The 26076-nt window shown below is 35.0% G+C and overlaps 1 protein-coding gene across 1 annotated transcript in view; it reads left to right on the forward strand.

The window, feature by feature from the left end:
- The window catches only part of LOC110259585, a 113918-nt gene continuing 92497 nt past the window's right edge, over positions 4656 to 26076 (forward strand). Inside the window, exon 1 of the mRNA XM_021085070.1 lies at positions 4656 to 4776. Coding sequence (XP_020940729.1) covers positions 4656 to 4776 — 121 coding nt within the window. The remainder of the gene's footprint in view (positions 4777 to 26076) is intronic.

Here is a 26076-nt window from a genome sequence, read left to right on the forward strand (position 1 = left end):
TGAAGTGCGACCCAGTTAGCTTCCTACCAGGCACCCAAGGCCTGTTCGGAGATGATGACTTTGAAGCCCATTGTGCATTTCTAAAATGGTTCTAGCCTTTTCAGAGATGTGACAATTAGTGATTGGAGAGACAGAACTCAATTATTTAAATCTGCTTCAAAAAATGTCCTCTAAATCACAAAAACATATACTTACAATGCTAAAGTTTGAGAGTTAATCTGCAAACTCTGTTTTGTAACTTTCATATTCTGAAATTTTATCTGTTTATTTAAAATTATTTCTTTTCACCCGTGGTGCAATATTTATTGACATGTTTTCTAGGTGATAACTCAAGTAGAAATTAATTGGACATACAGGCCAATGTGAGCAGTGAGCCAGAGCTTGAAAGTATAGCATATTTTAGGGTAGACTCAAGGAGGTAGGAACATAACAAGCAAATCTTCTCAATAGGAGTTTAAATATTCATGATTTGCTTATTAAAACATCTTAAAAATTGTGTCTCAGAGCATCAGGTTCTTAATATGCAGAGCAGAAAGAGTAAAGTACTAAAAACAGCAAGCATTGTCAAGGAATTTGCTTAAAATATCTCAAAGCTAAAGCTTAGTGTTTTTACTATGTATATGATACATTAAAGCTTTCTTCAGAAACTAGGATATATAAAAAAAAAATTACCCTCTGAGACTTAATCTCTAAAAAATCAGTGCATAATAGGAGGGAGAAATGGCATGCAATTGACAATAACGTTGGATAAAGGGGCTCCGGTGGTAACCTGATTGTGGTGTCAGCTTAACTGGCTATGGGATGCCCAGATTAGATATTATTTCTGGGTGTGTCTGTGAAGATGTTTCTGGAAGAGATTAGCATTTGAATTGCTGGACACAGTAGATTGCCCTCCCCAAAATGAATGGTCATCATTAATTCATTGAGGGCCTGAATAGAGCAAAGGTAGAGAAAGGACAAATTTGCCCTTATTTTTCTGCCTCCCTGACTGAACTGAGCCATCTCATTGAATTTTCTCTGGTGCTTCAACTGAGATTACTTCATTGGCTCCCTTAGTTCTCAAGCCATCAAATTCAGACTGAATTATACCACCCATCAGCTTTCCTGGATCTCCAATTTGCAGATGGCAGACCATGGAATTCCTCAGTCTCCATAAGGAATTCCTCAGTATATAGTAAATAAGTGCATTGGTCAGGGTTTTCCAAAGAAACCCTGACCAATGCACTTATTTACTATATTAACATGTATAATTATAGTGTCATTTAGAAGAGGTTAGTCAGTCATGGGAAAAGAAGGTGGTTAAGAGAGTAAAGGCAAATCTTGCTAATGCCCATTGAACCTTCGGTTCAAGAGATTTTCAATATTCTAGTTCCATTAGTAAAGCCATTTATAATACGGGGTGCATATATTTAGTTAACTTATGTTAATGCCAGTGATCATGGTGTTGAACAGACCTCTGCAGAAACAGCTAGAAGTAAATAACAGGATATCAAAAGGCTGCCTAAGGATTTAAATGCAACCAATTCTATTTACCCAGGTCAAGGGAGCACATCAACTAAGCAAAGACCCTCATCTCTGGGCTTAGGGGACAGATACGGTTCTGAAGAATCCACAAAGATGGAGGAAGAGTCAGCTTTAAATACTTGAATCTCAGAGATGTCAATGCTTAATCATCACAAGCGTCCAGGAAAAATTTCCTGCCCTTCTTCCCATCTCTCATTTTAACCTTGCTTCTAACATAGAGGTAAAGAGGAAAATAAAACTGTGGCTAGGAATGTGGGGAGTAAGTGTTTGAAATGTTTGGGACTGGTAGACAATAAAACCCATTTTCTTTATTGCAGTCTTCTGACTTATGGCAGGAAGAAAAAGAGATTTGGAGCTGTGATTGTTAGCTGAGACAGCATTTCAGTTACAGAAGTGTGGGTAAGTTTGGGAGCTAGTTGAACTTTTATTTTTTTTCAGGGCTAGAGAAATATTTTATAAATAAACAAATGCATAGTAGAAGGCAAAATTAAGTTGCTTTCTATTTGACATTATGGACTGATAAGGTGATGGAAGTTGATTAAAAGGAAGCATAGTGATGAAGGGAGACAGGAAACTTTTTCATAAGCTACATAGCCAGACCTAATGATATTTTAGACAATATTGCATCTTTACTGGCCAATTGATGTTTTGAGTAGTCTGCTGTTACCATGATTCAATTTCTCTTTGTTTAGATTTGTCTATATTTGGTGCTACTAGTGTTGCTGGTCACTGATGGCTTCTCTGTATTTGCTTGTCTACTTGATGGCTTTTGCTTATTCACAATTTTGACCTTCCAACCTTTTTCAGGTGCTAATTTTATAAAATACAATTCTCTCCTTCATAGATGCTTTCTCAAACATTCATCATTTTCTTGAGGATTAAGTCCAAATTCCTTAAAACATCAGAGATACAGTGTGATATGCCTCTTCGCTGCGTTTTCTAATCTCAACTTCCATCATACTCTAACATGCAACTTCTGCTTTTGCTCTAGTTGTTCTAGCTAGTTGGAGTCATTTCCTGAATCTTGCATCTCTCACTCCTGCCTTGTACAACTCTGTTTTAATAGTGTTTATTCTCTAATCATTGATTTTCTTAATTTTGCATTCATTGAATTATAGATTATTCATGCATAGTTCCAGTACTAGCACAATGCATGCCATAGAAGTTCAATGAATTTTAAATGAATAAATGAAAGAATGAATGAATGAATACCAGAGAGGCTAATGCTCTAAATTGATTTCACTGGAAAGTGAGTGCAAAACAATGTCTGCTTAGATACCTATAAGGAAATCAGTCAAAACAATTATTTTGGTCCCTTAATTCATTCAAGGTATGAAAAACATATCTAAATCATAGGAACTGTAAATGTTTTAACTATTAAACAATATATTTGAGTTTTATTTTATTTAATGATTGCAGAGAGTAGTTTAGAGATTTATACTGTGATACTAATGCGGAGGTTATATTTGTTGTTCTCCTGTCACTCCTGTGATGGGGAAATGCTAGAAAAGAAAAATGTGTGTACTTGGCAACTTCTAGATAAGAAAAAATTCTCTTTAAGCCTTGAATGATGAATTTATCACTGTCTAGATGGCCCCCAAATTATTAGAGGAATAATATAAGACATCCCTGTGTAGTAGGAAGAAAGATTTAGTGAAGGTCTGAGTGGTCTGGAAGATTTTCCTGGATTGTGATAAGCCATTTAAGCTACTTGGGAGTCTAGTTGCTGCCTTTGCCATGATCTAGTTCAAATTTGGGAACTAAGTCTCACACACTAATCCTAGCATCCTGGGGGTTATGGGAAATCACAGGGATTGATTGCTCCCCATTGAGCTGAAGCCAGTGTGCCTCAGCCTCTTCATGATACCTCCCCATGGCTTGTGTGATTGACTCATGTTTATTCCTCTAGCTTTAAAAATACCCTATTCTACCATTATTCCTATCCCACCAAACCAAATTTAGTATTCATTAAACCAAATTTCTTAAAGAAGCTATAATTTAAAAAAAAATTATCACGGGGTCTGTGGACAAAAAGGAAAACTGGCACTTGTTTCACATCTCTTTTAAGTTACTCTTTAAAATGAGAAGAAAGGATGCAATCACAGGTATTTTCTATCAGGATGGACATGGCTAGGAATGAAAATATACTAGGGAAGCCTTGAACCATAGCATTACTTGAATCATAGTGTTCCTGTCGTTGAGTACCTTTATGCAATACATGATTCAAAAAAAAAAAAAATTGCCAGTGAGGTTTATCAGGTCTCAGGGTATCATCTGAAAGAGAAGCAAGAATATTTTAATGCTTCCAGTCCAGAAATAATCTTAGCCTGCTTCATTTAAATTGGTTCTTCAGCACAGAGGTGGAATTAAACATACTCAGTCCTAAAACTGACTTGTTAGTAGTAGAGGTTTTTTTGTTTGTTTTGTTTTTGTTTCTGTTTTTTTTTTTTTTTTAAATTCAATTGTTTCATCTAGTAAGGTAATCAAAGATGAGAAAAATAAAAAATAACAAGATATGGAGCAGTACCTACTGATGAGTATATGAGTTTAGATAGTTTCTTTATTCAGAATTCATTCCAAATATAAATGTTCTTTACTTTCTCATAATCTTCACCATCCCTATGCCTCATATGAGGTCACCTAAACTGTTTTGTTAAAAAATTTCATTTTGTAGCAAATTCAAATATTAGCCTAGATTCTAGTTTTGGCTATGCCCTTTACCTTCATTCATTTCATCTATTGTTGCCTCTGTCTAAACACTCATAAAATAAGGATTCTCCAAATCACTGAGATCCCAGTATTGCAAGTAAGCTCTTATCTCACATTTACCTTAATCTGACAGTTCAGTTTGATGAGAGTGTCAAAGCTAGATTGTCAAATTGTCAATGGGAAACCTGAGAGGCAACAATTTTGTAGGAGAATTAGTTCCCCACCAGCACTAAGTAAATTTCAGTGACACCATCAGAGTCATTATCTTTAAAATGCCCACAGCTTTGCATTAGGTCCTTGAGCAAGGCTTTTCACATTTACAAAGAACCTAATCTGAGGAAATATCTCAGGCAACTGACCTTTGATGCCGCTGAACTCCCAGACTTCCCAATACAGAGAACTAATTTTGTTTTATGTAAACCATGGTGCTCTGGCTGAAACAATACAAGCCAGGGTTGCCCAGCAGTGCCATAGACCCTGATAATGCTCCTTCTATAGCCATATTAGCAGAAGCTTTTTCTGAAGAAGACCTGTGCCTGGGAGGTTGGTGCAACCAGCTGATCCTTTCAATATCACAACTCAGATTTCCATTCCTATACAGTTTTTATTTAACGAAAAGTACTTCCTCTTTGATGGATACTGAAGTCAGACTTAATTTGAAATCAATCTAATATTGTATAACCAAACTGCTTTGATTAATCATGGCTATTATTTAGAGTTAGTGTTTATTATAATTCAGGAATAAGGCACATTTTAAAAGGAATAATAAGAATAAAGCTTTCATCTATCTCAGATTTAAATTAAAAACTCCCGATTTGTAGTTTCAAGAACTATCTCAACCTAACTTGAAATGGTATAACAGAAGCAATGCTTCCCATTTCTGGGAAATGTAAGAGTTAACTTAAAAGTGTGAGTAATTAGGCTCCTGATTTTCTGAAACATTTCTCCATTCTTTTTCTGTTTTTTGAAACTTTTCAACTCTGTAAAAGCCTAATCTTTGTCCAACACCCCTGTATTCTTTTCCACTTCACACTAAAAATAAGATCTTTATCTCTATATTAGAAATAGTAAGATACCCATCTCTCTTGGCTTGGCTGTTTCATCTTTCTGGAGGAAAAGCAACCACCCAATTATACACAGCCATAAATTAACTTGACAAGCTACGTGCTGGAACCGCTACCCTAGCCCGAGCTGTTTAAATTGTTTCTGAGTTCCAAGTCTCTTCTTAGCTTCCCAAGAAGCATTACACACCCCGACAGAAATTGTTTTCAGACTTACAAACAATATGCCCTCTGCAGCAGGTTCAGCAGTTGCATACTTCCCTTTCTCAGTGGACTCATTATGCAAAAGACAGCTCCTGTGCTCCTTTCCATAAATGTATCCCCAGCAAGGAGACTGAGTTCACCAGTGACCCATTCATCATCCACTGCTGAGGGCTTGGGTACCCAAGTCTGAGACCTGACAAACTTTATAGGCTTATAATTTGGAAATGTTCCACTCCCTCCCAGTTTCTTCACTACCCTTTCCTTGTGAATATTGTTCTGAACTCTTGTGATATAGAGAGGTTACTCAGGAAATGTAATGTATAAATTAAGTGATAAACCAGTTTATCAGGGGAGAAGTGAAAATGTGATTGCCTTTGAGTATGCCTCTATATTATGTTTACTGTTTATCTGCTCTATTAATTAAAGAAAAATGCAGCATGTAATTCATTTACACTTACTTTACAGTAAGAATTTGAATCATATCATACGTAATGTTGTAGATTTTAAAATAAACTGAAGTGAATGTTCATGCTCAATCTTTGGTCAGTAATGCCAGTTCTTTTAATATCAACTGCTCCTGCCTCAGCATCTTGCTTGATGTTCATACTAGTGGTTATGAAGCCCTAAAATGGGAAATGTCAGAAGACCAGCTATCTTATGATGCTTTGAAGGACTATTTCCATTTCTCCCATTCTCCAATCAGACTCTATAATTATAGATAGCATTTCAGTTCTCCTGTTTAGATGGACTTTAAAGAGGATGGCTACAGGTATTCCTTCTTATCTTTCATGGGTGAGAATTGCCTTCAGAAGCCATTTGCTCTGCTATGAGAGCCCAACAGCTATGTCAAACATGCTTCTTCTTTTTGTTCTCTTTCTTCTCCAGTTATAAATACTTTTTCCCCTTTCCTGATACACCAATCCATGAGCATTACCTCTTGCTTTTCATTCTTCTCTTTGCTATCTAATTCTCAATTCTGCAACCTTTGGGGGGAATTTATTATACTCCCCTGTCATTGTGGTGCAAATAAAAGTGTCGAGGTTGGTAGGAAATGTTCTGAGTGGTAAAGCCCCTTCCAATAAAGGGGCATGGTCTATGGCAAACATCCCAGCCCATGCGGCATGAATATGAAATAGCTTAGAATTGACTATTAGAGAGATGAGTTGGAAACCCTATATCAGTAGGAATGGGTTTTACCTGAAAGGAGCTTTGATAAACTCTCTGGGAACACTTGGTTCTTCACTCTCTGATACTGAAAAAAAAAAAAAAAAAAAAATGAGTAACTCTTAGCTTTCTTCCTTTCCTAAACTAAGAAATTCTGTTGTGTCAAAGTATCCCAAATTATTTCTTCTGACTCATCTCTCCTACCAGTATTTTTTTTTTCCCTTAAATGTTTGTTGTCGGAAGGAAAAAGTTTGTTTCTTGGTAGGGATAACTTCCTGGAATACTAAAGCATGGTTGATATTAAATTCTTAGTTATTGTTCAACTCTTGAGTCCAAAAATAAATAGCTATTCACCTGTTCAAGTTCAAACTCCTGCCATAATTCAATTAATATTTCTTCAGAGAAGGTAATTGTACCTTCAAATAAAACAATGAAAGAACCAAATAGCTTTCCTAGGGCTTTTCTAGACATAGTGCCAGATAGCCCAGTGTATGGCCTCTACAGGTACAAGCCTAGTTAGAACCACAGAGATCCAACTCAGGTGCACATGTCCATTCCTTTAGAGGGATTCCCCTCACCTTTGCTGTCCTAGGACACCTGCTACTCTAAGATCTCTCTGCTCTCCTCACTCCCCACTGCTCTGTCAAGACTGGAAAATGACTAATACCATGCATTTACACTTGATTGATTACATTTTATCTGAAACTTATGCTCACTAAAAATCATACCCTCTAGTCATAGGCATTTTCTTTTTTAGCTTCTTCTAATTTTGGACTATAGGCTGCCTCACCCCCACCTTGTTAAAGGAATTTCAAGCATCAGCAAACAGATCTGTTTTTTTGTTTTTTGGGGTTTTTTTTTTTTTTCCTCACTCAGGGACAGTACAGTGGAGCCTCTGAGATCACTCAACAGCTGGCTCTGCAAAAACATCTGATTTTGTCTTCCGAGATGGTGGTGAATGAGTTAAAGGAGCTGGGCTATGGTCTCTTACTGTGATAATCTTGATCTGATTTTCCCTGGGGCAAGGTGATGACTCAAAAGTAATGGTTGTGCTATGGCAGACGGAAAAACTGACAGAACATGGCCCAAAATATTTCCATCTCTGATCCCTTTCTAAATATTTGTTGTTATAGATCAGTAGTTGTGTTAGTCACAGACCTGACTCTTCATTTCTCCTGTCAGCAGATTGAGGCCCTGCCCCTCCCCTCTGTTTCTTAATCCTATCCCTTATCATCTTGGGCTTTCCCTCTAACTGAAAAGACTATATATTAACTGCAGTTCTAAAATACATCTGTATCCATTCTCTATAATTTCTACCTGTGGTAAAAGTGCTTCCAACAAGGATAAGCTTTATTAGAACATTGACTAACTGTAACAAAACATTTAAGGTAATAATTATTATTTTAGTTATTCTTTACTGAAACCTCATTGTAGGTCAGGTATTCTGATAAGTAGTTAATATGTATTATTCCTACCTCACAGGTAATTGTGCAAATTAAATAAAATATCATATATAAAGTGCTTAAGCTTGGTATTAGGCATGTAGTAATGCTACAAAATGTTGGTTAAGAAATTATCATTATGCTCACCATTATGAAGTTATTACTGGCGATTATTAGTACAGTTGACCCTTGAATAAGATGGGTTGGAACTGTGCAGATCCACTTATATGGATTTTTTTTTTTCCAAAAAACACATACTATGCAATCTGTGGAACCACAGATACACAGAGGAACTGCAGATATGGAGGCGGCTGACTGGAAAATTATACACAGATTTTTGGCTGAGTAGGGTTTGGTGCTCCTAACCCCTGTGTTGTTCAAGGGTCAACTCAATTGTTTTCCATTTGGCATCATCCCTATGCAGTAGGAATTATTATTATTCTTAGTGCATTTTAGAGATGAGGATACAGTGATGACCATGTATCCTGACTCAGACCTCAGAGCCTGTGTTTTCACAGATGTAGTGATTAAAATTATATGTGTGTAATTTTGTGATAGCCTGGTTTTTATATAATCTTTATTTATTCATTTTTGAATATTCTAAACTCTGTTTTTTCAGTTTTATTAATATAGCACAAACTGTACGTATTTAATATGTACAATTTGATGAGTTTGACATGCATACACTTGTGATACCGAAACGGTAATCAAGGTAATAAACATATCTATCACCCCCAACAGTTTCCTTGTATCCCTTTGGGGTTTTTTTTGGTTGTTGTTGTTTTTGTTTTTGTGGAAGGACACTTAACATGAGACTTACCTCCTTAAATTATAAAGTGCACATACCATGTATTATTAACTGTGATCACTCTGTTGTGAGCACTCTTACTCATCTTGTACAGCTGTAACTTTATACTCATTGAACAAATCCCCCTCCCTTCCCCTGGAAAATACCATTCTATTTTCTGCTTCTCTAAGTTTGACTGTATTAGATACCTCATATAAAAGGAATTATGGCAGTTCCCATTGTGGCTCAGTAGTTAATGAATCCAAGTAGGGCCATGAGGTTGCGGGTTCGATCCCTGGCCTTGCTCAGTGGGTTAAGGATCCAGCGTTGCCGTGAGCTGTGGTTTAGGTTGCAGACGTGGCTCGGATCCCGGGTTGCTGTGGCTCTGGCGTAGGCTGGCAGATATAGGTCCGCTTAGACCCCTAGCCTGGGAACCTCCATATGCTGCGGGAGTGGCCCTAGAAAAGGAAAAAAAAAAAAAAAAAGACAAAAAAAATAAATAAATAAAAGGAATTGTGCATTATTTGTCTTTCTATGACTGACTTATTTCATAATTATCATAATGCCTTCCAGCTTCATCTATGTTGTTAAATATCATCCTTATCTATGCTCTTTTATTTCTACTTGCAAACTAAATCTTCTGAAAAGGATAAAATGCTATCAAGACAGCTATTAAAAATAATAAAAATGTTGCACTTATAATTGTGCTCAGTTTAAGTAAGAGGTCACTTTATACTGACATTGCCAGAAATTTTCCTACTGAACATACCACAGTATAAAGTTTATATACTGTATGTATTTGTCATGTATTCCCCTTTTCCTTTGCCCAGTTCTCTTTACCTTATTTTCTCTCCAACAAAGGACAACCGTAAAAGCAATGGAGGCAGATACTCTCCAGAAAGCAATCAGAGCAGAAAAAGAACTTCAAGCCCAGGGGTGTTTTCATGGAAAAGAGAGTTGACATGTGGGGAGCAGGTTATAAAACACTAAACAAGCTGGCCCAGAAAAGAGAGAAGGCCATAGGACTGAGGCAGGGGAGGATAAGAGAGGTCCATTAGAGCAGAGCAGGGAAAGGCTCTTGGGAGTTTTGGTGGGGGGCAGTAAGTTGTTTTTGTATTAGCTATGCTTTTTTTTTTTTTTTTTTTCACTTTAAATGCTTGAGGAAGTTTTAGGAAGACATATAACCTGTTTGGGCCAGATTCCTTTAAATGTGGTATAGTCTGAAACAGACATGAGTTTGTGATGAGTATGTCAGTGGATGAATTTCAGGAAGTGTCATGGATTAATAAGCATTATAGACAGAAAAACACAATGCAACATTTATAGGTAATGTGGATGTAAAATAATTTAGGAGTATTCTAAATCTATTGCCTTGTTTTGAAAAAAACAGGTCAGTTACATCATCTTGATGCATATGTTTGAGGGGGGAGTAATTGTTTGGGTATGAGGTCTAAAGAATTAATATCTATAAAGTGCATAATACAGAGCTTAATATATAGTATGTTAGAGTGCCTGAAATCTTAACCTAGGGATTTTTTTTTTTTTTTTTTTTTTGAGCTTGAGATAGACTCTGTGGAAAGAGAATAGGACACAAGTTCAGAAATGCTTATCCCATATGCCATCTCATTGTTCATTTTCACACCCATGGAAAATTATTATCTGAGAAACTGAGACAGGCATGTAGTTCTTCCCCAACGCTTGGACTTTTCCTTACAGGTGGAGGAAATGTGGGTAGGAGCATTGAGTTCTGCTCAGGGTTCATCTTGGGAGAGAAAAGAATTAGGCACAGGCCTGAGCCCCATGGTAACTCAACACACTCCATATAAAATGGTTTACATAACTCACTGTCAAGAGCAGTATTCTAACCAATTAAATTTTCTTAGACTAACTTCTCCTTTTGATTACCTGATGCACTTTGGACTCTCTAGTTATTCTTTTCTAAGATGTCATGGGAGGAGATCTTCATGGAGTCTTTTGTTTGCCCCTAGGGATCTGTGGAGAAGCAATGCATTTCACTTGTGCCTGCCATTGCTCTTGGGACCACAGGTGGAAATTATCCTTTCATGGATCGTAAGTCAAGTGGCTCTGTGTGTTTCTATTTCATGGGTATAGTACAGAGGAGATTCCAAAGTATGGTTTGCATATTGCAACCTAGATGTTCATACGTTTAAACAAAAGATGTTAATAATCCTTCAAAAAAAGTGATGTTACCTGCAGTGAGAACTATATAGAACATATTCACATTCATTATAAATAACTCTTGTTACATAATGGTTCATGTGGAATAATTGTTAAAATGATAATTAAATCTGTTGACTTCTTTGGTAAATCATGGTATTTACCTATTGTGAATAATTTAATGCATACATATGTATTAACATATATTTAATCATATAGATATATATTCTCATGTATATAAGGCAGCTTAAGAAAGAGAGTCCTGGGACAGGAATGTAAGGAGGAGTAGAAGCCACCAGAATTTCACATAGTATTTTCTCTTATTATCTCTCTACACTTAGGGAAAAAAAAACTTTCCTCTCTAATTTTTCTCTCTGTTCACTAGCTTAGATTATGTATGCACTCAGTAGCTTTCCAGTTTATATTTTTCAGTATAAGGCAAGAACATAGAGTGATCTGATCTTATCCTCACTTCTAAATTTCGAACAAAGAGTCCTGGTTGTTCAGCACAGACCAGTGTCCACTCTGATCCAGGCAGCTTTCCAGGACCCCAGTCCAAAGCATTGTTCCCAGTGGAGTCCCTGTAACTGTAACCAGTGTAAAGGGCAGCCCTTAGAGCCAACTAAGGCTGCAGTGGTGATGCTCCTTGTGGCTGTGGAAAGTGAAAGTCCCATGGCTGCGGCCAAGGGCACAAGGTCATATGGAAGAAATGTGGAAACAGAGGGCCCATTTCTGACACAGATAAAAGGAGTAGCAGGAGGCACCAATTTGTATCCTATCATAAACAATGAAAAAAAAAGACACCAAGATTTTGTTCTAACTTTAGAAAGCATAGGTAAATATAAGTAGGTTTGAACAATTTAAAAAGACAGTCTAGTTCATGTCCTACTAACTAGGTTGGACGTTTTGCATTTGTAACATGGAGATCATAAATCACAGCCCATTAGAAGTAGAAGGGGACTTAAAAATATTCTCATCTATTTCCATCATTTGAAAAAAGAAGGAAGTAAGGCTCAATTAAACAGAGGACAAACCCAAGTTTATACAGCTCATTAGTGGCAAAGCTAGAATTAGAAGCTGGTTCTCCCGAATCCTGAAGAATGAGTGGACACCTACCTTTGAAACATTGGCCCAGAAGTCTGGTCTCACATTTACTTGCTTGGTTTGCTTTTTGGAGATGATCCAGACCTGGTTATAAACAAGAATTGCTCTTTAATTGGAGTATTCTGGTTTAAGCCTATTGCCTTTAAATACCGTCGGCCTGTTAGGGTTCCGTGGCAATCCCTAGGTAAGAAACACCCTTCCCTTTACATCCTCTGTGTTTGCTATCTCTTAGTTTACTTGATTTAATAGTGTCCCCCAAAAGTTTAAGTCTATTCAGAACTTGGAAATAGCATCTCTGTAGATGTAAATGAGTTAAGATGAAGTCACACAGGATCAGAGTGGGCCCTAAATCCAATATGACTGGTGTCTTTATAAGACGAGAGAAATTTAAAGAAAGACAGACACACAGCTAAAGCACCATGTAACAATACAGGTAGCCTTTGAAGTGATGTTTCTCTAAACCAAGGAAAGAATGCCAAGGATCACAGGCAGTGGTCAGAAACTAATAGACCTCAGAGCCTCCAGAAGAAATCAACCCTTCTGACACCTTGATTTCAATGCCTTGTCTCTAGAACTGTGGGGGAATATATTTTTGTTGTTTTAAAGCACCTTTTTTTGTGGCAATTTGCTGCAGCCATCCTAGGAAATTAATGCACCATGTTATACACGTGTATGTATAAATTTCCTATAGATTACTATTTGGAATTTGTACAAAATGAGCAACAGAATAATATTAACTGTAGATGTGTGCAAGGCAGACTCTGGGTTTTCTTAAGCGGGCATTCTAAATAAGATGCAGTCAGGTCTTAAACTCTTTAGCAATTCGTTTAGGATGACAGGAAAAATTGTGACAAAGAATAGGACCAAAGACACTGTCTTTAGTAGAAAACTAGGCATTATCTAGGGCATCTTTCCAAGTTATTTCTGCCTTTTGTTTTCCAATTCTAACTTGTGAACAATTAATACTAATGTAGATAATTCTTGTTCAAAGCAATGTGTATGAATTACATTCAGGGAAGTACAATTGCCTAGTTTTTCACTGTCTCTTTGTAAATTTATTTAGTATTACCAATTGCCTATAAGTGTGTGGTTCTTTGGATCCTCCTTTGAACTGGTTGTAACATACTATTTGTTCCTCATTAACTTAGTTAAATAATATCTCTCTTGTATGCTTATTTTACATTTTCTTAAAGGTCAAGACTTGGCTCTTTCTAAAAATCTATCCTTTAGTAAGAATTTAATCTGAATGCAACATATGTCTTAATTTTGATAACTTCCTTCAGAACTTAAGGAGAAAAAAATCACAAGGACAAAATTTCTATCTCTTCCTACCCTATGTTGAAAGCCTTTCTAAATTTCCAAAGGCATTTTTACAATATTCTAACTTCTTGCCTACTTTAACAACTAGTATCTATTATAGATGACAAAAGGAATAGAAGAAATCTTGGAGAGACGCATTCTGGAATATTAGTCAAAGCAATGCCCTTGGTCTTTTGAGCAGTGCCAATCCAAGTTCAAAGTTATTCTGCTCCTCATCATACCTTGGCTAAAAACCAGCTTCTAAGACCTAACATAACCCCAAGATAAGTTGACAACAGGAACTTAAATCTAATTTTCAAAGCTTCTCCAGTGAACTGAAACAGCTTTGAAAGGATAATTGATATTGCCCTTTAAATTCTTAAAAACTGCGATGAGGACTATGCTAGCACGAAAAGCAATGCAGTGATAAGGTTGTGTCTGCGTGACAATCTCATGTCCAACTGGGACAAGGAAACAAGAGTATTCAGAAGGCTTAGGGGGAAAGGCAGCATGCCAGATGTGTCCTGGGCAGAATGAAGTCTATTTTGCAGAACATAAGGAGAAGTAATGACCCATAAAAACTCCTGGTTGCTGATCTAACACAAGAGGGGACTGGGAAAAAGTCACAGCGCATTTCCTTGCAGCCTAGGCTACCCCAGAGTTTTGGGGTTTTTTTATAGATTGTTCACATGCTGAGCTGCAGAATCAAGAGTCTGACTTGGAAACTGACTCAATTTTTAAGCCCTGGATATATGTAAGATGCTTAAGATTCCTTTTATTCTCCTGATATAATGCTTTTTTAGATAAAAGAGATCCATAGCATAATGGCTTATGATGGCTAGTACCCTACACTTGTATAGTCATTTTTCTAATGTGACTGAGTTTATTTTCATTCCCTAGGTTTCTAAGTCCCTTCTGACTTTGTTACTTAGTTCAAAATGTGTGGTGTTCTGGCTGATGTGAAGGCCTAGGATATTTGGTCCTCTGGAGATTCCTGGCTGCTTCTGTCTCCCCAGCTAGCACCATCTTTGTCTTTCACAGCTCCTCAGGTGGCTGAAATTTTCACAGCTTGTTAGGTGGCTCTGGCTTTCACATTTTATGGCCCTGAATGACTGCTAAGGGAACAGCATTTGCACTCCCTCCCAAAGCCAGGCTTCACAGTGGAAATGTGTGAGTTGTGCCAATAGCCTCCCAGAAATCCTGTGGTTGTGGCAGATGCAAGCTAACTCAGCATGGAGATGAGATTTTCTCCAGATTGGGAATTGATGTCCCAAACAGAAGTGAATAGTACTGACTTCATTCTCAAGTAAGTTGTCACAAGTGGAAGTCAAAGCAAAACCACATAAAATGACTGGCAAAATAAACAACAAACAGCATTATATGTGGAATATTGGTCCCTGTGTGTCTTTTTCATTTTAATAGTTGTTAATATTGCCAAGTTGGTAAAATGTATTTAATAGAGGTTTCCCTTGATATAGCACTATTTTCAGGAGCCAGGGAAAAGTAGTGTTTTATCAGGAAGAAGGTAATAAGCAGGAATTGAAATGTTTTCATTTGGATCCTAAGTGGTGCCTGAGGTAAAATTGCATAATGTTAAAGCAACAATAATTGGTTCCTCCTGGCTTTCTCCATTGAAGGAAATTGAAATTCAATTGACTTTCAATGGAATAGTCATGGAGTTCCAATTGTCATTGCTTTGACTTTGTACTTGTCTATCCCAAGAATGGTATGAAAGCCAAAAAAGAAAAAGTCTGAAACAGCTGGGAAAATAGTGCACTTACTTTAGGACAGATTTAAAGGGAGGTGTATTTCAAATATATGAATAAATTTCAATCTACCTCTGAGTTCATAATTGATTTGTTTCTAATGTCAACATTAACTTGGAAATGGTTGGAAGGTGGGTGCAATTCTTGTCATGTAATTGTTATTAATGGTAAAGCAGTTTAATTAATTGTTCTTAATGGTAAAGCAAAGTTTAATAAAAAAGAGGTTAAATTATGGCAAAAGAGGCTTGGGAGGCAAAGTGAGAGAGCTACCTTGAGTCTATTTGTTTTACGGATTTAGATAATTTTAAGTAGTGCTATAAGCTGCCACTATAAAATAATTGTAATAGCTTATAGTTATACTTAGGTATTATGCCAGGTGGTCTCATTATAACTTATAAAATTTGGTGGGGCTAATTCTGGCCCTTGAATGATGTCAGACTCAGAAAAGTCAGGTGCCCCTCTCAAGGTTCATACAGCTAGAAAATTGTTGACCCAGAATTTATTCTAAGGTATGACTGACCCTTCTCTTCTCTAAGACCCTGACTCTAAGAAAGGTTATTCACAAGGAAAAAAAAAAAACAAACAAAACTATTGGGACTACAGATATACTATGAATAGGCATAGAGATAAGGCACTAGAATTGTTAATGTGTTGGTTGAACAAGCTAGTTGGAGAAACACAGTGATACACAAATGATTTGATAAATTTATAAAATCTTCAGTTTTATTTAATGTACCAGAATGAACATACACCAAAGAGACATATCTTAAACAGCTTATTATGGAAAATTTAAAAATGTTCAAAATTAGAATAATGTTAGGAAACCTTAGATGCTCATAACTTACCTTAAGCAATTACCAACTTAAGGCAAATCATTTTATCTATACCCCCAATACTTCCCCACTGCTAACAATTGTATGAAACAAATCCCAGAGTTTGATTATTTCATCCGCAAATGTGTCAGCATCTGTTTCTGGTAGATAAAGCCTCTTTATTTTAAAAATGATCATAGTATTATCTTACATAAAATCATAAGAACATTTCATTATTCAAAATCATTGTGCAATTACCTAAAATAGCCAAAAATCAATTTTATTAAGGTATATCTTACATAAAAAAAACTTTTTTATGTATACAATTAATTGATGTTTAACAAACATGTACACTCATGTAACCACTGCCAAAATTAAGATAAACAATGGTTTCTTCATCCCCAGAGTTCCCTTCTGTTCTTTTGAATTTCTCCTCCACTGAACCCCAGCTCCTGGAAACAAACAATTTGTTTTCTGTCATGAAAAATTATTGCTTTTATTTTGATGTCTTTTTATCTTAAGTATTTCCTTTTATTTATTTTAGCTTAATTTTCTCTTCTGTTTCTAGCTTCTTAAGGTAAATTTTTGATAACTTATTTAATTATTTCCCCAAATGTAATTTTTTAAAACTATACATTTCCCTCTAAGCACAGTTTTTGTTGTATCCCATAAACTTTGATATATTTCATTTTCATTTTGTTTACAATAGTTTCTAATATCCTTTGGTTTTTTTTCTTTAAACCATATCTTATTTAGAAGTCTGTTTTAATTTTCAGATATTTGAGGATTTTCCATAATTTTTGTAACATTTAATTCTGTTTGATCAGAGAATATGCTTTCTGTGATTTCAAATATTTTAACTTAGTTGTGGCTAATTTTATTTTATCTTGGTGAGTGTTCTACAGACACTTAAAAGGAGTATTGATTGTGGTGTTTGGAATTTTAAAAAAATATTTATTGAAGTATAATTGGCTTACAATGTTATTGTTTCGGGTGCACAACAAAGTGAATCAGTTATACATATAAATCTATCCATTCTTTTTTACCATATAGATTATTACAGACTGCTGAGTAGATTTTCCTGCACTATTCCGTAGGTTTTTATTAATCATCTATTTTATACAGCACTGTATATATGCTATCCCACCCTCCCAATTCCCCCCCCCAATATTTTCACCTATGGTAATCATAAGATTGGCTTTGAAATCTGTGAGTTTGTTTCCAAGTTATTTTGTATCATTTTTTATTGGATTCTATATATTAGTGATCTCATACAATACTTGTCTGAACTACTTCACTCAGTATGATGATCTCTATGCCCATCCATGTGGCCACAAATGGCATCATTTCATTATTTTTAATGGATGAGTAATATTCCATTGCATATATGTACCACATATTCTTTATCCATTCCTCTATCAATGGACATTTTGGTTACTTCCACGTTTTGGCTATTTTAAATAATATTGCAATGAATATCAGGGTCCATGTATCTTCTCAATTTATGGTTTTCTCTAGATATATGCCCAGGGGTTGGATTGCTGGATCATATGGTTGCTCTATATTTAGTTTTTTAAGGAGCCTCAATACTGATGTCCATAGTGTTTGCGCCACCTTACATCCCCACCTGCAAGAGGGCTCCCTTTTCTTCACTCCTCTCCAGCATTTATTATTTGTAGACTTTTTGACGACAGCCATTCTCAATGGTGTGAGGTGATACCTTATCATAGTTTTGACTTGCGTTTCTCTAATTATTAGTGATGTTGAGCACCTTTTCAGTATTTTTGGACCATCTGTCTGCCTTCTTTGGAGAAATGCCTATTTAGATATTCTGCCCATTTTTAAAATTCTTTATTTATTTTTTGTGTATAAACTTCCATGAGATTTCATCTATGTTTTAGAGATTATTTGTTAGCTGCTTCATTTACAAACATTTTATCCCCTTCTGAGGTGTCTTTTCATTTTGTTTGTGGTTTTCTTTGTTGTTCAAAACTGGTAAGTTTAGTTAGGTCCCATTTGTTTATTTTTGTTTTTATTTTCATCACTCTAGGAGAGTAGACATACTTGTTTTACTCCTGATCTTGGAGGAGATGCCTTCAGCTTTTCACCACTGTGAATAATATTAGCCATGGGTTTGTCATATGCATTGAGGTAGGTTCCCTCTATGCCCACTTTTTGGAGAGTTATAAAAAATGGGTTATGAATTTTATCAAAAGCTTTTTATGCGTCTATTGAGGTAATCATGTGGTTTTTATTCTTTCATCTGTTGATGTAGGATATCACATTGATTGATTTGCAGATTTTGAAGAATCCTTCCATCCCTGAGATAAAACCTACTCAGTCATGGTATACAATCCTTTTAATGTATTGTTGGAATCTTTTGGTAATATTTTCTTGAGTGTTTTTGCATCTATGTTCATCAGTGATATTGGCTTAGAATTTCCTGTCATTGCGGTATCCTTGCTTTGAGTATGAAGGTACTAGTGGCCTCATAGAATGACTTTGGGAGTATTCCTTCCTTTGCAATTTTTTGGAAGAGTTTTTGAAAGACAGATGTTAACTCTTCTCTGAATGTTTGATATTAGAATTCGTCTGTGAAGCCATCGGGTCCTGGACTTTTGTTTTTTGGAAGTTTTTAAATCACAGTTTCAATCTCAGTTCTTATGACTAGTTTACTCATGTTTTCTATTTATTCCTTGCTCAATCTTGGAAGGCTATACGTTTGTAAGGATCTATTCATTTCTTCTAGGTTGTTCATGTTATTGGCATACAGTTGCTTGTAGTAATCACTCTCGCTCTCTCTCTTTTTATTTTTTCAGCCATGCTTGTGGCATATGGAAGTTCACAGACCAGGGATTGGATCTGAGACACAGCTTTGAACTATGCCACAACTGCAGCAAGGCCAGATCCTTAACCAACTGCACCAGGCCAGGGATCGAACCATCAACACTCAGAGACAATGCTGGGTCCTTAACCCCCTGTACAACAGCAGGGCCTCCTATAGTAATCTCTTTTGATCCTTTGTATTTCTATGGTGCAAGTTTTAAGTCCTCTTTTTTCATTTCTTATTTTATTTATTTGAGCCCCCTCCCTTTTTTTCTTGGAGTCTGGCCAATAGTTTACCAATTTGCTGATCTTTCCATAGAACCAATTTACCATTTTATTTATCTTTCCTATTGTTTTCTTTGTCTCTATTTCATTTGTTTCTGCTCTGATATTTATAATTTCTTTTATTTTCTTTCTTTTTTTTTTTTTTTTTTTCTTTTTTTTTTAGGGCTATATCCACAGCATATGAAGATTCCCAGGCTAGGGGTCAAATCAGAGCTGTAGCTGTCAGCCTACACCACAGCCACAGCAATGCAGGATCTGAGCCATGTCTGCAAACTACTCCACAGCTTAAGACAATGCCGGATTCTTAACCCACTGAGAAAGGCCAGGGATTGAACCTGTTTCCTCATGGATGCTAGTCAGATTTGCTTCCCCTGAGCCATGGTGGGAACTCCCTATAATTTCTTTTCTGATACTAACTTTGGGCTTTGTCTGTTCTTCATTCTCTAGCTAATTTAGGTGTAAGTTTATGTTGTTTATTTAAGATTTTTCTTTTTTTCCTCAGGTAAGATTGTATTGATTCCCCCTGAGAACTACTTTTGCTGCGACCCACAAGTTTTGGATTGTCACATCTTCATTGTCATTTGTCCTTAAGTGATTTTTGATTTCCTGTTTGATTTCTTCAATGACCCATTGGTCTTTTAGTAGCATATTGTTTAACTTCCAGGTGTTTGCGTTTTTTGCCATTTTTTTCTTATAGTTGATTTCTAGTCTCAGGGCATTTTGGTCAGAGAAAATGCTTGAAATAATTTCAATTTTTAAAAGTTTACCAAGGCTTGATCAGTGGCTCCAGATATGATCTATCCTGAAGAATGCTCCATGTGCACTTGAGAAGAAAGTATATTCTGCTGCTTTGTGGTGAAAAGTGATGTTTTACCACTTTGTGCTGATATTCTAAAAATATCAGTTAAGTCTCTTTGGTCTAGTGTATCATTTAAGGCCTGTGTTTCCTTGTTGATTTTCTGTCTGGATGATCTGTCCATTGCTGTCTTGATATTGTTTTCATTGTGTTTATCATTTTTAATGTTTAATGGACTTCTCACATTTAGAGGTTTATTATTTTAATTAAATATGTAAATATCTTGGCAGTCATTTCTCAGTAACTTGATTCTGTCTCTATTTGGGGGATACCACTTAAGTATATAAATATTTGACCATTTGACATTAAAAAGGCCCTGTTCACTTTTTTTCAGTCTTTTATTTCCCCCTGTTTCATTTGGATTGATTCTATTGTATGTCTAAAAGTTCATTGATCTTTTCTTCTGCAAAGTCTAATCTGCTATTAAGCCCACATATGGAACTTTTTATTTTAGATATATTTTTCATTACATTTATATTTTCTTTTATGTAGACTGGGATTAAGGTGTGAATCTTCTTAGGTGTCTATTGAATGCCGGGCTATAGTCATACATTACTTATTCTAAATGTGCTATCAGCCATTTCTCTAAAGAAGCATTTAGCTTACTTGGGAAAAAAAATAAGAGTCTGCATTTAATGTTAGAGTGCTTGTTACTCCTGAGTTAGGCATTGTTTGTAAGTATTAAAAAAGACTGAGATGTATTAGTTTTCTAATTCCGCATAATAATTTATGACAAACTTAGCGTAAAACAATATATATTCCTTGTTTCATAGATTTTGAAGTTCAGATTTATGGACATGGCTTGACTTAGTGCTTTGCTCAGGTTCTCACAAGGTCTCAATGAAAGTAATATCCTAACTATATTGTCATCTGGAGGCTCAATTGGGGAAAAATATTATTTCCAAGCCCAGAGAGAATTCGTATTTTAGAATCCATTTTTTGCAATTATTCAACTGAAAGCCCCAACTTTTTTTTCTGGATATTTGTTTGGAGCTGCTTTCATGTTCTAGAGAATGTCACAGTTTCTTGCTAAAAGAACTTCTCTATCATGGCCACCCACTTCATCAAACCAGCAAGAAGAAGAATCTTTCAGTCTTGTTGTTAGTTTTTTTTGTTGTTGTTGCTTTATTTTATTATTTTATTTTATTTTATTTCATTTCATTTCATTTCATTTTTTTGCCTACACGCATGGCATTTTTAAGTTCCCAGACCAGGGATCAAACCCATGCCATAGCAGCAACCCAAGCCACTTCAGTGACAATGCATATCCTTAACCTGCCACAAGAGAACTCCCATCTCAGACTTTTTTTTTAAATTAGGGCCACAGATGTGGCATTTGGAAGTTCCCAGGCTAGAGGTTGAACTGGAGCTACAGCCTCTAGCCTACACCATAGCCACAGCAATGCCAGATCTGAGCTGTGTCTGCAACGTACCCTGCAGCTTGTGGCAATGCTGAATCCTTAACCCACAGAGTGGGGGCCAGGGATTGAACACAACTCCAGCATCTCAGACTTTTAGATGGAGTCTAACATAACATAATTATGGAAGGGACCCTGTCATATTTGCCATATAACATAATCTAATCAAAGCAGTATATACAATTATCTTTGTCATATTCTCTTAATGAGAAACAACACAGATTTCACTCATACTTGAGGAGGGGATTACACAAAGGTATAAACATCAGAAGTGGGAAATCACTGTGGCTCTGTCCACTAAATGAGAGCTAGAATTTCTTTTTTAAATAAAAGAGACTATGAGTTCATACTAATCTTTCTTATTCATATCCAAGAGTACAAGAGTTTTACTTTGCTTGCATAGCTTACATTTGTACTCCCTCTTTACTATTTCTAAAATCTCAGTTCTCAACAAAAATGTAATTGTCAGTCATCTTTATATCAAAATCCACATCTTGCGGAATAAGAATAACAATACCGTCAATATGATGTTTAATAATAGCTTAAGAATGTTTCCTGAATTGCTTTTTTCTTAAAATACTCCAGGAGTTGTATTTTTCACATCATTGTCTTTTTTTATTGTGAGGCAATTGACATTGGTATATAACATTATATTAATTTTAGAGTTCCCCATATAACAATTTTATATATATATATATATAATGTGAAATGATCACCACAGTATGTCTAGTTGCCTTTCGTCACAGTTACAAACTTTTCTTCTTCTGATGAGAACTTTTAAGATCTACTCCCTTAAAGACATATGAAAATAGTATAGTGTGATTAACTTTAGTCACAAATTATTGTCTTTCAAATATATTGGTGTAGTTTCTGCAAATTAGTACACAATAAAGCCTTTTTGTTTCATTTTCATTTTTTTGACATACTCTATTTTTTATTTTTTAATTTTCTTATGGCAGTATAATTGACACAAAATATTATATTGGTTCAGGAATAAAACAGTGGTTTGATATTTATATACATTATGAAATAATCATCGTAAGTTAAGTAACCATCTGCTACTACACACATTATTACAATTTGTGGTCCTATGCTATACATTATATCCCCATGATTTATTTATTTTAGTACCTCTTAGTATCCTTTGCATATTTCATCCATTTCCCCAACTACCCTACCCTTTAGAAATTACTAGTTTGTTCTCTATCTACATGTGTGTTTCTCTTTTGGGGTTTTTTTTTTTTTTTTTTTTTTTGATTCTACATACATGTGAAAATATACAGTATTTGTCTTTATCTGTCTGACTTATTTCACTTAATATAGTACCCTCTAGATTTATTCACATTGTTGCAATTACAAGAGTTCATTCTTTTTTGTGACTAATATTCTAATATTTATCTATCTTTATCTACATATATAGATGTGTAACTCATTCTATTATATATATATTTTATCACATATTTTTTTATCCATTCATTTATAGATGGGCATTATATTCTAAAATATACATGCACTCCTATATCCACTGCAGCATTATTCACAATAACCAAGAAATAGAAACAACCTAAATGCCCATCTATAAATGAATGGATAAAAAAATCTGTGATAAAAATATATATAATGAGTTACACATCTATATATGTAGATAAAGATAGATAAATAGTAGAATATTATTTTAGAATTAGTGTTTTTGTTTTCTTTGGAAAAATCCACAGACGTGAAATTGCTAGATCATATGATGGTTCTATTTTTAATTTTTTGAGGAACTTCCATACTGCTTTCCATAGTGGCTACACTGACTTACATTCTCATCAGTAGTGTACAAGTGTTCCCTTTTAGCCTTATCCTCATCAACATTTTTTATTCATTGTTTTCATTTTGAAAATAGCCATCTTATAGGTGTGAAGTGATATCTCATTCTGGTTTTGATTTGTATTTCCTGATAATCAGTGATATTGAGCATTTTTCCATGTGTCTGTTGGTCAACTGTATGTAGTCCTTGTAAAAATGTCTGTTTAGGGTATCTGGCCACTTTTTAATTAAATTGCCTTTTTTTTTTTTAATGGATGCATCTGCAGCATATGGAAGTTTCCAGAACAGGGATTTTATCTGAGCTGCAGCTGCAACCTGAACTGCAACTGTGGCATCAGCAGATCCTTTAACCCACTATGCCCCACCAGGGATTTAACCTATACCTCTTCAGGGACCTGAGCTACTGTAGTCAGAATCTTGGTGGGAACTCCTGGATTGATTTTTTTTTTTTTTTTGATATTGCATTCTTTGTATATTTTGGATTTTCTGCTGTTATCAAGTGTATAATTTGTAAATATATTTTCCCATTCAGTAGTTTGTCTTTTTGCTTTCTTGATGGCTTCACTGTACAAATTATTTTTTTTTTTAGTTTGATAGTCACATTTGTTTGTTATTTATTGATTTTTTTGCATTTGTTGTCCTTACTTGAGGAAACAGACTCTAAAACATATTGGTAAAACTAATGATCAAGACTGTACTGCCAATGTTTTTCTTTTTCCTAGGAATTATTAATGGTTTCATATCTTAAGACTTCAATTCATTTTGAGAGCAGTTTTATTCTTTTGTATGTATCTATTCAGTAGCAATACAGGCCTACTGCAAGAAATAAGAAAAATCCTAATCTAATATTACACCTAAAGAAACTTGAAAAATAAAAACAAAGCCCCAAAATAAGAAGGAAGGAAATGATAAAGATCAGAGTAGAAATAAATAAAATACAGACTAAAAAAAATAGAAAATAGCAATGAAACTAAGAGATAGTTCTCTGAACAAATAATCAAAATTGATAAAATTTTTAGCTGGATTCATCAAGGGAAAAAAAAAAAAAAGAGAGCAGGCCCAAATAGAACCAGAAATGAAAGAGTAGTTAGCATCAACATCACAGAAATATAAAAGATCACTACAAAAAAGTTTACACTAACAAATTTGAAAACCTAATACAAATGGATAAATTTATAGAGTCATACAATCTTCCAAGACTGAATCAGGTAGAAATAGAAAACTTTAGTTACTAATTGTGACATGGAATTAGTAATCAAAAACTTCAAACAGAAATCCAGAACCAGACACCTTCACAGGTGAATTCTACCAAATATTTAAAGAGGTAATAATTTTAAATATTTTTATCAAACTATTCCAAAAAATTGAAAAGAAAGTATTTTTATTAAATTGTTCTATTGAGTCTAGTATTACCCTAATATCCGAACCAGGCAAAGATACAACAAAAAAAGAAAACTCTAGGCCAATATCCCTAATGAATATAGATGTAAAACCTTTTAACAAAATACTAGCATACCAAATTCCATAATACATTGAAAAGATCATATACCACGATCAAGCGAGATTTGTCCTAAGGATGCAAAGATGATTCAATATACACAAATTATTCAACAGGATGAGTTACATTAACAACACAGAAGATGCAAAATCATACGAACATCTTGTAAGTATATCTTACAAAATACAACATCTATTTATTATATAAACTCTCAACAAAATATATGTAGAGAAAATATACCTCAACATAATAAAGGCCATATATAACAAACTTAAAACTAACATCATACTCAATGTGAAAAACTGAAATCTTTTCCTCTAAGATCAGAAATAAGACAGGAATACCCATTCTCACCACTTTTACTCAAAATTGTATTGGAAATCTTAGCCACAGCATTCAGAAAGGAAAAGAAATAAAAGGAATACAAACTGGATAAAAAGAATTAAAACTGTGATTATTTGCACATGACCTGATATTATATATGGAAAACAACAAAAAATCCACCAAAACATGTTAGAAAAATAAATGAATTAAGTAAAGTTTTAGGGTACACTTTATTTTATAAATATATAAAATTTGCATGACTCCAATGTCAAATATATAAAATGTGATACATTGAAAGAATCAGTCTATATTCCATCTTCTGCATCTCCACTATTAGCTGTCACCCCCACCCCCATTTCCCTCCAACCCTGTATTTTTAATTAACCACTAGTAAGCTTTCTATCCTTATAGACTTATCTATTCTGAACATTTTATATAAATGGAATCATGTAATATGTGGTCTTTTGTTTCTGGCGTCTTTCACTAGCATAATGTTTTCATGGTGCATCCATATTATAGCATAGTTTAGTACTTTGTTCATTTACACATTTTTATCTTTCCATTTTGCTGTTTATACACATTTGGATTAGTTCTTTCACTATTTTGAATAATTCTATGACATTTCTATATAAAGTTTTTATATAGAGATAGATTTTCATTTCCCTTCTATATGTATACCTCATAGCTGCATTGCTGGGTCATGTGATAACTCTAGCTTTAACCCTTTGAGGACCTGACAGACTACATTCCAAAGTGATTGTCGTATTTTACATGCCTGCCAGCAATGTATGACTGCTCTGATCTCTCCTCATCCTTTTAAACATTTTTTATTATCTATCTATCTATCTATCTATCTATCTATCATTTTTTCACTTTTTAGTGCCACACCTGTGGCATATGGAAGTTCCCAGGATAGGGGTCGAATTGGAGCTGTAGCTTCCAGCCTATACCACAGCCACAGCAGTGAAGGATCTGAGCTGTGTCTGTGGCCTACACCACAGCTCATG

Source organism: Sus scrofa, chromosome 1 (genome assembly GCF_000003025.6).
Source record: "Sus scrofa isolate TJ Tabasco breed Duroc chromosome 1, Sscrofa11.1, whole genome shotgun sequence".
In the NCBI taxonomy this organism is placed as follows: domain Eukaryota; kingdom Metazoa; phylum Chordata; class Mammalia; order Artiodactyla; family Suidae; genus Sus; species Sus scrofa.